The sequence below is a fragment of the Artemia franciscana genome, chromosome 2 (assembly GCF_032884065.1).
Source record: "Artemia franciscana chromosome 2, ASM3288406v1, whole genome shotgun sequence".
In the NCBI taxonomy this organism is placed as follows: Eukaryota; Metazoa; Arthropoda; class Branchiopoda; order Anostraca; family Artemiidae; genus Artemia; species Artemia franciscana.
The window spans coordinates 64,828,471-64,841,470 of record NC_088864.1 but is presented as its reverse complement, the minus strand read 5'-3'; the positions used below and the strand labels follow the sequence as shown (position 1 = coordinate 64,841,470).

Here is a 13,000-nt window from a genome sequence, read left to right as displayed (position 1 = left end):
CTCTTTACGCTAAAGCTTTTAATTGTTTTAAAAAGTAGAATTGTGGCAAAGAGTCAAACTTTAGCGTAAAGAGCGAGGGATTGCGGAGGGGACAACTCATTTCATATACGGATTAATTTCTGTTCGTTTTAAGTTTTAATGTCGCTCCTTACTTTCAGCTAAAAAAATTAGTTTTTTTTTATTTAATTTCTGAACGTTTTTGAATTAATGCATGTTTGGTTTTGGCTCTCCGCAAGTAAATTATTAAAATGAAATTTGTATATTAATTCATTTTTTGGCTAAATGGCTTTCTCTTAGTTTTGATCAGACGATATTGAGAAATAAGGGGTGGAGAAGGAGGCCTATTTGCCCTCCAATTTTTCGGTTACTTAAAAAGGCAACTATAACTTTTAATTTTTAACGAACGTTTTTATTAGTAAAAAATATACGTAACTTAAGAATTAACTTGCGTAACAAACTTTCATAATCTTATATTTTTATTATGTATACGAGGGGGTTTGTACCCTCGTTAATACCTCGCTCTTTACACTAAATCCTAAGTTTTGTCCCAATTCTTTAAGAATGACCCCTGAATCAGAAATGCCGTAGAATAAATAGTTGAAATTGATAAAAATACTTTAGCATAAAGAGCAAGGTATTTATCTCCTCCTAAATACCTCGCTCTTTATGCTAAAGTATTTTTAGAACCCCTCATATGCGTAATAATCTCTGTTCGTTTTAAGTTTCAATGCTACTTCTTCCTTTCATTTGAAAAGACGTTTTCATGTTTATTTTTCATTGTTTTCTTATAGTAATACTAGAGAATCCTGCGCCCTTGTCATTGAATTTTTCTTCCCCCATGACAGATTCCTCCAAGGAAAGATCCTCCAACATAGCCCCTCTCCTCAGCCCCACCCCCAAACAAAATAAAATCCCCCTGAAAACGTCTGTACGCTTCCCAATAACCATTACTATATGTAAACACTGGTCAAAGTTTGTAACTTGCAGCCCCTCCCCCAGGGATTGTGGGGGAGTAAGTCATCCCCAAAGACATATTTATTATGGTTTTCGACTATGCTGAACAAAATGGCTATCTCAAAATTTTGATCCGTTGACTTTGGGAAAAAAATGAGCGTGGGAGGGGGCCTAGATGGCCTCCAATTTTTTTGGTCACTTAAAAAGGGCACTAGAACTTTTCATTTCCGTTAGAATGAGCCCTCTTGCGACATTCTAGGACCACTTGGTCGATACGATGACCCCTGGGGAAAAGAAAAAAAAAAAAAAACAAAAAAAAAAACAAACAAATAAACACGCACCCGTGATTTGTCTTCTGGCAAAAAATGCAAAATTCCACATTTTTGTAGATAGGAGCTTGAAACTTCTACAGTAGGGTTCTCTGATACGCTGAATCTGATGGTGTCATTTTCGTTAAGATCCTACGACTTTTAGGGGGTGTTTCCTTCTATTTTCCTAAATAAGGCAAATTTTCTCAGGCTCGTAACTTTTGATGGGTTAGACGAAACTTGATGAAACTTATATATTTAAAATCAGCATTAAAATGCGATTCTTTTGATGTAGCTATTGATATCAAAATTCAATTTTTTAGAGTTTTGGTTACTATTGAGCCGAGTCGCTCCTTACTACAGTTCGTTACCACGAACTGTTTGATACTACCAAGGTAACTGAAGCTCCCAACCTGATCAATCTTTTCGTTACCTGATGTCACCTTTTCATCTTCAGTTACTCCTAGTCTTAGCTGAGCTAGGAATATTTAAGTACAGCAGACTGTTCATCTATGCCTTCCTGGGTGACTGTACACCTGGGCACTTCCGGTCTTTTTATGAAGGTAAAAAAAATCATTAAAAAAAGCTTTTGTTTATATTTGGTGGCAACATAAAAGACAATAAACCTATCCAAGAATGTTAAAAAATATGCCTATTGCATTTATGTTACAGAAACCTGTTGACCTACCACATATGGCAAAACATATTAAGTAAATATATTTAATTCAGTATTATGCTTCAATAAAAACAACTTCAACTGCGCCAGCTGATTGTCCGTGGTATTCAAGAGAATCAGATGTTCCAAGAGACCAAATGACACTTGTCGGGCCGGGCAAGATTGGCTGATCAAAAGCTGCATCACTAGTTACCAATTTTCTTGAAAAAGTTGTGATTGTGCGTGTTTCATCCTCTGTAGCTTCAACAAGAACCCAATCAGAGGTACCTCCGAGTTCTGTGTCGAGTGAAGGGGCACCATTTTTTTCTGAATAGTAATCCTAAAATGAAAATAATAGCAATAACTTCGTGCCTGGTTTTTCATAAAATTAAAATTTCGTAAAATTAACTTTTATTTTTCCGTTAAATTTTAAGGTTGGTTCTTTATCCGTCTATTCAGGCCTCTAGAGATCTAAGGTTGGGATACCATTTTGCTAATTTCAACACCGGAAACTTCGGCATCAAAATTTCCAGGTAGTTAAATCTAAGGTGCTGATTGATAATTTCGGTGCTTGTGGTGCTTGTGGTGCTCTATGGATTCCCATAGAGAGACGTAGATAACGTGAGAGTACATGTAATGGATACAGATAAAGTCATTGCTTTAACAAACTATTTTGTAAGAGGAACAGTTATAGAAAAAACTGCGTAAGTGAACAGTATAGATGGATGAAGGCTTGAAACAGTACATTTCGCTGATTTAGTAGCTTTACCCCTCATACCTGCTTTGAACTAAAAATCAAAAGTTCTAAGTATAAAAATTACACTAGCTACAGTATATCTATTGTTACTATAGCCAAAATAAAATGCCCTCCCCCCAAAAAAACACACAGAGGAACCGTTCCTTGGAGTGAAATATAAAAAAACTGTCAGAGCTGAAATCTAATTTATTGAAATTAGTGTATAAGATTTTATTTATTACGTGATTTTTGTTATTAATCTTTTCATCAATGTATCTGTATATCTAATTTATTGAATTTCTTAGAGTGCCAGACTTAGAAACTGCTGTAGCGACTTTAAAGTCCCTTGGATTCTGAAGGTAGAAACCATTACCCTGCTTTTAGATCCTAAAGAGCACCATTTGGGGCACCAAAGGCCAGATTTTAGTGAAAACCTTGTTTTTCTGCTTTGTGGCTTATGTGTTATAGTTTATATGTTAGTTTTTCCGACTATACCTTCTGAATTTTATTGAACATTCTACAATTGTATTTTCGCTGGAACTTGGATTTACTCTCTTAATGGCGTTTAAATACTGGCCCTTTCGTTGCTTAGTTTACCTTGCGAAATTTTCGGTCCAACAAAGCTTTCATGCCTAAATATAAATTTATGTGCTTGCCTAAGCTAAGAAGTCCAGCTTGGCGCACATCTTAGCGCAACTCAAGCACAGATGATAAATATAATTACGAAAAAAGGATTATGTTATGCAAAATTTGAAGTGTACATGCTTAGTTGTGCATTCAACTAAATCCGTGATTCCCAAAATGGGGCATGACAATATTTTGGTAGGTCATGTATTGCAAGTGGACCCTTCGAATGACCATACTTTACAGCCTTAACTTGTGAAAAGGCAAATTTCGTGTGAAGAACGTCACATTGTTTAAAGGGCAAAAAAGATATATGATAAGACTGCGATGATGTCATGTTTTGTATAAAACGTGTTAAATTCAAACAATATTTTTCATTAAAATATGCCTAGAGGACGACCCAAAAAAAAAACAACCAAGCAATGGCTTTTTAAGCTTCCTTCAGGTGAATAGACGCAACATTTTCAAGTAGAAAATTTAAATATCACGAGGAAGGTATATTTGAGCCATTTTTTTCGCTTTTAATGCAAACATTTATTCCTCTACAAATACTATTTTCATATTTATGCTTTTCAAAGAAACTTTGGCCTTATATTTTGTACTTATTTATCTGCAAGGCTGGCTATAGGGTGGTTGAGTAACAAGACTTGCTTTCACTTACATCTAGGTATCCTGATCCATCAAGGACTCCGAAAACAGCAAGGTCAGCATTAACCATGTTTCCACTTGGTCCAATTCCAAATCCAGCATATCCCGTAGTTGCAGCCTAAAATGAAATTTATGAGAATGGACTCTAACTGGCCAGCCAAAACAAAGAAAGAAAACTCAGTGAAGAAAATAAACAAACCAAGACTTAAACTGAAAGTAAGAAGCAACATTAAAACTTAAAAGGAACATAAAATATTACGTATATGAGATGGGTTGCCTCTCCTCAATAGCTCGCTCTTACGCTAAAGTTTCTTTTTTGACTTTTAAAAGAAGTTAGTAACCTAATTAAACAGCCTTTATGATTCAGGAGTTACTCTTAACAATTAGAACAAAAATCAAAGTTAGATCAAAATAAAGACTTAGACTAAACGAAAAAAATTAGATTATATCAAAATCAAAACCTGTTATTACAAGCTTGTTATTAGTTAAAAAAAAAGTAAGATTATCATGCAATTTAATTATTCATGTTCGGTGAGCCAAATTCAAAATCTACATAAATTCAAGTGTCAGAAATTAAATAAAAAAACAAGTTTTTTAGCTGAAAGTAAGGAGCGACATTAAAACTTAAAACGAATAGAAATTATTTCGTATATTAAAGGGGCTGTCCCCTCCTAAACGCCCGGTTCTTTACGCAAAAGTTTTTTTTATTGTTTTATAAAGTAGAGCTGTGAGAAAGAGTCAAACTTTAGTGTAAACTGGGAAAATATTAATAAAGTAGTTGGGAGACTAGGAACAAACCTTTGCTAATACACTACATTGAACCCCACAATATTCCCCCCCTCATCCCCAGGAGCCGAAAATATAAAGTCGTAAGAGTTAAAAATTACTTTTGATACGAAGTATCCATGGTAGCTCTATCCGAAGAAAAAAAAACTAGCTAACCAGCAACTCTCTGCAGCACTATGCAGCCTGAGGCCAACTGAGCTACGCCCTCTTGTCTTCCATGCCAATCTACTTAAATTCTACCACTTTGTATCCTCCCAAGAAGGTCCAGTTTCCCATAAATCTTCCTTTACGACATCCACCCACCCCATTTGGGTACGACCTGCTTTTCGTTTGGTCCTATCCGAAGAAAAAAAACAGGGAAAAAATTCTCCAGAGGCCCAATCTTTCAGGAACTAAATTGAAAATTTTCCACGAATGTAAATAATTTCTGAGACAACACAGACTAATCATGAAAAAAAAAATTGCAAGGAAAAGAAGAACGAGGATAATAAACACTGGCTGTTTTATAGTTTTAAGGGGGTTGGGGTTTCTACATAGTAGAAATTTATTGTTAGTAAAAGCTATTTTCAGGCATGTAGTTGATACTTTTCCTCAGACTTCTTATGAATTCCTGCTAGAATATTTTTTCTAAGGGCTGCTATGTGCTCATTTTTATGCGCTATAACACTGTGTGCAAGCTATTGAATGCATGTATTTACGGTAGCTCGATCTATTGAAGAGCAGAAGCATATTAGAAACTTATCGTGAATTGACGTACGCACTTTCCTATGTTTAACCATCTGTTCTGGGTTGAAATCATGCATATTTCTGCCGTTTCGTTCCATAAATACCACCCTACTATGACCTTTCAAGCCTTTCAGAGAAAAATCAATGATATCAGCCAAAACTTAAACAGTTCTCTGCTTTTTTTGGCTTCTTTAAATCCAGGGGCGTAATTTGCTATGGGAAAGGGGGTTAACTGCCCTTCCAGACCACGGTTTCAAACCCCCCCAGTCCCCTCTGGTGGAATTCAGTTTCTTCAAAATCTTGTCAAAACTAAAGTAAGCCTGCATAATTCAAGCATCCCCAGAAATGGGTCATATTTCTTTAGTATATCTTTGTCTTTACGGAACGGTACGGTTCAAATCTCACTTTTAACTGTGATTTTCACTTGATTTAGGAAAATTTGCTGTAACCTCTCCTCCCGTCGAGCTCTTGTGAAATTACACCCCTGTTTAAATCTATTCTAAAAACAAAAATAATGATAAAACCAAAGGAAGTAAAAATAACTTACCGTTACACTAACAGTAATAACATCGTTCTCAATGGCCCATTCAAACTCATACTGATCATTAACAACAACTCTTTGCTGTTTTTGAATAGCAGCACCAAAAACAGTGCAGAACAGAGCGGCGCTTAGTAGATACGCTTTAATCCTGTAAGAAAAATAAATCCATCATCGTTACCAAAAACGGAAGGGCTTATCTGAGTTAACCCCTTCTCTCTCTATTTCAAAAGTAAAGAGAGAGATCTCGCGATGAAGAGAACAAACGGGACCACGGCCAGTAGAAAGAAAAGACAAAACTAAAGTGACACGGATATTTTGCCTGTATGAAACAAGGCATCTTCAACGCTAAGAAAACAAAGATAAAAACTAAAATAACTTAAAATCAAATAAAATCCAAAACCAATAAATAAAAACAACAAATACCTATATATAAAATTGTCGTTACTGTGACTGAGCGCCAGAGAAGCTAAATAGAGTTGCTGAACTGAGAACACTACAGCGACTTTTTTATTTGATTTGATTTTTTATTTGATTTATGTTGGCCATAGTCCCTTTTCTTTCTTTATCATGAGTTTTATCTCTCTCTTTGTTTGTGTCATGGCTTGCCAGTTCGGCTTATTTTTCAAAAATTAGTTATAACTCGGGAAAGTACTCCAACAGACATTTGTCAATTGGTCTCACTTTTAGAAAATGTTTTCTTAGACCATATTGACTTTTCATTTACAAATAAAGCGAAATGATAATATAGGAAAACATATATAACATTTCAATTAAAGCAGTGAAAATATTCGGACTTTTATTACTAATAGTAAAAAAGGTTGTTTTTCTTTTATTTTTGACTGTCTTATTTGAAATATTATACCCGTTTTCTATAGGCTCATTCGAAAAAGTATGTCATTTTCTCATGTGTATTTTTCTTGGATATTTTTGCACATACGAATATTCCAAATACTTGGGTTGCGAATTCGGATACTCAGATCTATGAACATTTTTGAATGAAACAGGTTTTGCTAGCTCAGAAGCATTGAGCCGCAAAGATATTTGATTGAAGCAAATAGATTATGAAATATATATCAAGCAGTTCGTGGTAACGAACTTTAAGTAAGGAGCGAGCCGGGTCAATAGTAGCCGAAACCCCAAAAAATGGAATTTTGACACCAATAGATACGTCAAAAGAATTGAATTTTTATGCTGATTTTAAATATGTAAGTTTAATCAAGTTTGGTCCTAACCATCAAAAGTTACGAGCCTGATAAAATTTGCCTTATTTTCGAAAAAAGGGAGAAACATCCCCTAAGGGTCATTGAATCTTACTGAAAATCCAACCAACAGATTCAGCATATCAGAGAGCCCTACTTTATAGGTTTCAAGCTCCTATCTACAAAAATATGAAATTATGTACTTTTTGCCAGAAGAAAGATCACGGATGCGTGTTTAGTCGTTTTTTTTTCCTAGGAGTGATCGTATTGACACAGTGGTCCTAGAATTTCACAATAGGGCTTGTTCGAACGAAAATTAAAAGTTCTGGTGCCTTTTTTAAGTCACCAAAAAATTGAAGGGGAACTAGGCCCCCTCCCACGCTCATTTTTCTAGAGTCACTGGATCAACATTTTTAGATAGCCATTTTGTTCGGTATAGTCGAAAAATCTAATAACTATGTCTCTGAGGACGACTTAATAGTCCCAGAGAGAAATTAACTTAACAGTCCCAGAGAGAATGGCTGCAAGTTTTGAACTTTCCCTATTGTTTACGTATTTATTAGGAAGTTTACAGACGTTATCAAGGGGGATTTTTTCTGGTGAGGGTTGGGGGGCTAGGGGGAGGAGTTTATGTGGGAGTACCTTCCCATGAATGATTTTTTCGGGGGGGAAAAGAATGCCCCCATGAAAAAATGCCTGTTTTCCCAGCATTACTGAAAAAAAAAACCGATCAGAAACTAAGTAAAAAGAAAAATGTCAACTGCAAATAAGGAGCAACATTAAGACTTAAAAGGAACAGAAATTATTACGTAAATGAAGGGTTTTGCCTCTTTGTCGATATCTCACTCTTCACGCTAAAGTATTTTTAGTACTTTCAAAAGAACTATTCTAATCAAACGGCCTTTTGTGACTTAGGGGTCATTCTTACATAATTCGAACTTTAGCGTAAGCATAAGCAAAAAGATTATGAAATATATAGACTATGAAAATATATTTACTTATATTTGAAAAAAAATACCCAAATAGATTATATAGGTACAAATGTAATATGTGTAGCAAAGTTGATGTGTTCTATGCATTGTATAGGTTTTTTTATATAGATTTCATAAATACTAAAAATTTTCTATTTCTTTTGACACCAGTGCAAGGGTTCAGTTTGTTTGACCTTTCGACGACATTTCTCAGGAAAACCTCCGCATAAGCGATTACAGAACAGCGGCTCTGTCGTGGCTGAGAATTTTCTCAACAAAACTCTAAAAGAAAGCAATTATGGTCAAAGAAATCACGGTGATGAGCTGTACGATAGGCGTGGCTTCTGGTAATTGTAACTGATACAATACAGAATGAGGTTTCATTACAGTCAACAGAATCAGCTTTTGTTGTGATTAAAATAAAAAAAACGAACTGAAAGCAAGGAGTAACATTAAAAAATTAAAACAAACAGAAAGTATTCTACATTGAGGGGGGATGCCCCTCCTCATTCCCTCACTCTTTAGGCTAAGATTTTGCTTTTTGTTACAATTCCTTAAGAACAACTCTTGACAAACAAGGGACCTTGAACTTGAATGACTAAATCGTAAAGAGTGAGGAAAGAGGAAGGAACAGTCCCACTCATATACGGAGCAATTCCCTCCCCTCAAAGGAATTCAGTATATTTCCCAATAACAGATACTGTGTGCAAACAATGGGGAAATGGCAGAACTTACACCCCTTTCCCCAGGGACTAGGGTTGTCATGTCATCCTCGAAGGCCTTTCAACTAGTTTTTGGACCTTTCAACTATTCTGAATCGAATGGTTATTTCATAACTCTGATCAGATGGTTTTGAGGGAAAGGGGCATCGAAGGGGTGCTAGTTACCCGTTTATCAAGCTCCAGAGAAAAACTGTCTAAAGTACAAATGGAGTACTACAAGTTTTAGTAGTAGAAAGATTAAGTAGCTTTCACATTCCGTAATTCCCTATACTAAGCGAATGATTTCCATTATGTCAAGTGTAGCCTTTAACTTTTAGACAAGTTTTGACATACTGGACTGATGCAAAAATGCATAAAATCATGATAATCATCGTCTAACCGTAAGCAAACTCGGAGAAGTTTATTGATCCGTTTTTAAAATTTATTATTTGTTTATCCTGAAAGTGCATATTGTTACTGCTATTTTAACTTTTACACTACATAACATAAAATTACGCAACGTCCAAGTCTAAGTGGAGCTTTAGTCTACTTTGCACTATCTACGTTACTGACAAAAGTACGTAACGTAACTTTTGATAACTTAAGATTACATAATTTAACTTGAAGCCTTGAGTTTTGCCAGTGTGAAAGGTTTTATGGCGAATTGTGAAAGAACCTTTAGTCATGATATATCGAAACGAGAAGAAGAGAGATTACTGCCCTATGCTAAGTCCATGCTATGTCCATGTTAAAAATTGTGCTGATTTATTTTTTTGACGTCAATCGCCACGTTTTTAGAGTCAATCACATAATTCTTTTTGCGCATGTCAGAAAGGGAGGCCAAGTAGGCCTGTTTTTTCTGTTTTACCGTTTATTGGGAATCTGTTCCAGCTTCGGCAGTATGTTAATCATATTTAATAAAAATTAAATTTTTCGTTCCATTTGAAAGTGAATTAACTGCTGGAGCGATAAAAATTAACTTCGTTTAAAATTTTTAATTAAATTTTTGTGTATACGGTTAGCTAGTATCTTAATTCTATTAACTTCTGCACAATCATCATTAAATTGTAAAAAATGGAGGTGAATGACCAAACTTGTGAGAATTGATGAGTATTAAGATGAGTACTCATATTTTTCATATTTACTCATTCCTCAATAAAACAGCTCATATGTTAATGTCATTATAATGCGTACTAAGGCAATAGTTAATTACCTGATCTGGGCTTGTAGTTAATTTTTATTGAACTTGAAGTATATACGAGTTAAATTAGAATCAAACAGTTCGAGGTAACGAACTGTAGTAAGGAGTGACCCGGCTCAATAGTAACCGAAACTCTAAAAAACCGAATTTTGATACCAGTAGTTACATCAAAAGAATCGCATTTTCATGCTGATTTAAATATATAAGTTTCATCAAGTTTAGTCTTACCCATCGAAAGTTACGAGCCTAAGAAAATTCGCCTTTTAGACAATAGGGGGAAACACCCACTAAAAGTCATAGAATCTTAACGAAAACAACACCATCAGATTCAGCGCATTAGAGAAACCTACAACGCCTAACTCTTTACGGTAAAGTTTTTTTTATTGTTTTAAAACTCAACGCCTCACTCTTTACGCTAAAGTTTTTTGTTGTTTTAAAAAGTAGAGTTGTGAGAAAAAGTCAAACTTTAGAGTAAAGAGCATGGTGCTGAGGAGGGGACAACCCGTTCAATATACGTAATGATTTCTGTTCGTTTTAAGTTTTAATGTTGCTCCTTACTTGCAGTAAAAAAAAAGTTTTCTTTATTTAATTTCCACCAGGAACGTACTCTGTATTCAATGGTTGCTGCTATGTCAAATTATGGGCAAGTAAAATGAGCGTCTAGTTTTTGATTCACAACATTTTTATAAGTAAAACTTTGTTTTTCTGTGGTTTAATCTCGAAACAACAAAGAATATGATAATATAAAGATAAAAATTTTAAGAAATATATGGTAAAATATAAAAATGTATATGAATAAGGGACAAAAAGTAATTTTTTAGGTAGAGGTAAAAAATTAAAGTACTTTTTCATAGGATAATATAAAAAAAATATATATAAGGTAAAAATTATAAGATAAACTTACATGATTTCTGATAGTATCGTGTCAGATTTATTGAATACTGTTTTAAAGACTGATTAGACTGATTTTATACTAGTGATATATTTGGAATTTAGACCTAATCGATAACATAGTAAATAAAACATTATTGTCTAAGCTTCAATATTTGACTTAGAATATTATATAATTAATTTGTTGGTAAAATATTTACATTGGCAAGACTCTAAATCGACTCTCCCGATAATAAAAGTAAAAGATTAAACAATATACATTCTAAAAACTTGTGCAGGCTATACTTTAATCTATAAATTAGAAGTCCGTAATTTTTTTCCCCATTATATGACCTACCTGCTGCGAGATCGTTTCCCTCGAGCAGTCACAACCCTTATGCAGGGTTCCCGCGGCGAAAATAAGGGTAATAAAACTGTCCACCAAGTTAATAAACCGTTTTCCTCCCATAACTTTGTTGACTTAGCTGCTGTCGGAAAAATGAGCTTTATTTAACTTATTTCCAGAAAGTCCGCTAAGTTCAGCCAATAGCAGAAGACTTGTGAAAAATTTCAAATAAACCACAAACATACAAATGTATGTGTATACATACAAATGTATAATAGTGTATAATTGTTGAAATATTTTGGTAATAGAATAAGGGTTAGATCAAACAATATTATCTATTAAAAGGAAAAATATACTTAAGAAGATGGTTTTGTCTGCTCTACGTCTGATTAAATGATTTGCTATGAAACATTGCTGTAAAGTCAAAAAGATGAAGTTCTTGCGAGAGGGGGACAAACTTTATGGTACGCAATTTCATAAAAAAAAAACTTTATTAACTTTGATGACTCCTGGGAGCCCTAAAGATGACTCCTTAAACTTTATTAAATAAAAAAAAATTGCTAGGAAATAATTAATCTTAAAAATCTGTTTTAAGTTGAAAATATAGAATTTTGTATTTTTGCCAGAAGAAAAATCACGGATGCGTGTTTATTTGTTATTTTCCCCTAGAAAGTTCACCCCCCAGTAACCTCCATCCCAAAGGCAACCACTGCAGAGGTTTCAGGCTCCTGTATATAAAAATGTGGAATTTTGCATTTTTTTTTTCCAGAAGCAAAACCACAGATGATTTTTTCTCAGGAGTGGCCGTATCAAACCAGGTTATCTTGAAAGATCAGGAGAGTGCTCATTTGGTTGGAAATCAGAAGTTCTAGTGTCGTTTTTGAGTGACCGAAAATATTGGAAGGCAGCTAGCATTCCTCTCACGTTAATTTTTTCCCCAAAGTCTTCCGAACACAATTTTGAGATAGTCATTTTGTTCAGCATAGTTGAAAGACCGATTAACAATGTCCTTGAGGATGACTTGACCCCCAACAGCCCTGGGAGAAGGGGTACAAGCTATGAACTTTGCCCATTGTTTATATATAGCATTGGCTATTGGGAAGTATACAGATATTTTCCGGAGAAGGGGAGGATTTTCGACATTGAGGGGTATGTGGGAAGATCTTTTCTCCACCACTAGGGGAAAGGGATTTTCCATGGAGGGGGAGCTGGATTTCCCGGCATAATTTAAAAAATGATCAGAAATTTAAAAAAAAAGCTTTTTTTTACCTGAAAGTAAGGAGCAATATTTTTAAAACTTAGAGCGAACAGCAGTTATTACGAATATGAGGTGGGTTGCCTCCTTCTCAATGCCTCGCTCTTTACGCTAAAATATTTTAACTTTAAAAAAAGCTTAATTATTCTTATTAAATGACCCTTGTGTTTCATGAGTCATCCTTGAATAATTAGAGGAAAAAGTCAAACTTTAGCATAAAGAGTGGGGTATTGAGGAGGAGTCGACCCTCCTGTTACCCTTCTGTTACTGTTTTTCAATTTAGATGCCCATAGACACCACATTCAATTAGCTGAATGAAAACAAAGATTATTTGTTCAAACTATAGTCATTTTTGTCCCCTCCGTCTTTCTGTGTTTTAAGGGTCACGGAATAAAACATGTAAGGTCAATTTGCATGATTGAACAAATTAACTCTTGACGTGATAATTAGTTAACTAAGTTTAACTGTGTTTTCTTTTG

The 13,000-nt window shown here is 34.6% G+C and overlaps 1 protein-coding gene and 1 long non-coding RNA gene across 4 annotated transcripts in view; one reads left to right on the top strand and one right to left on the bottom strand.

The window, feature by feature from the left end:
• The window catches only part of LOC136043953 (uncharacterized), a 107,869-nt gene that overhangs the window by 77,287 nt on the left and 17,582 nt on the right, over positions 1–13,000 (top strand). Inside the window, exon 3 of one of the 2 annotated variants that reach the window (XR_010621760.1) lies at positions 2,959–3,673. The exons of the other annotated variant lie outside the window; for it this stretch is intronic. This is a non-coding gene — a long non-coding RNA (uncharacterized LOC136043953). Of the gene's footprint in view, positions 1–2,958; positions 3,674–13,000 lie in introns of those variants that run through there. 2 annotated transcript variants of the gene reach the window in all.
• Positions 1,969–11,057, bottom strand: LOC136043952 (DBH-like monooxygenase protein 1 homolog). 2 transcript variants are annotated; one of them, XM_065729027.1, is made up of 4 exons: positions 10,955–11,057; positions 5,985–6,126; positions 3,939–4,043; positions 1,969–2,257 (listed from the first exon to the last, which is right to left on the bottom strand). In XM_065729027.1, coding segments are annotated over exons 1-4 (513 nt in total). In that variant the 5' UTR covers positions 10,957–11,057; the 3' UTR covers positions 1,969–1,993. The 2 variants fall into 2 exon arrangements, with proteins under 2 accessions (XP_065585099.1, XP_065585101.1); XM_065729029.1 differs by lacking the exon at positions 10,955–11,057 and adding an exon at positions 10,569–10,572.

What these genes read in the sequence shown, in the direction of transcription:
- LOC136043952 (XM_065729027.1), bottom strand. An exon ending in TTATTACTGTTAGTGTAACG is followed by an intron (nt 4,044 to 5,984) that starts GTAAGTTATTTT and finishes ATTTCATTTTAG; the next exon opens with GCTGCAACTACGGGATATGC. An exon ending in ATGGATCAGGATACCTAGAT is followed by an intron (nt 2,258 to 3,938) that starts GTAAGTGAAAGC and finishes TTTTCATTTTAG; the next exon opens with GATTACTATTCAGAAAAAAA.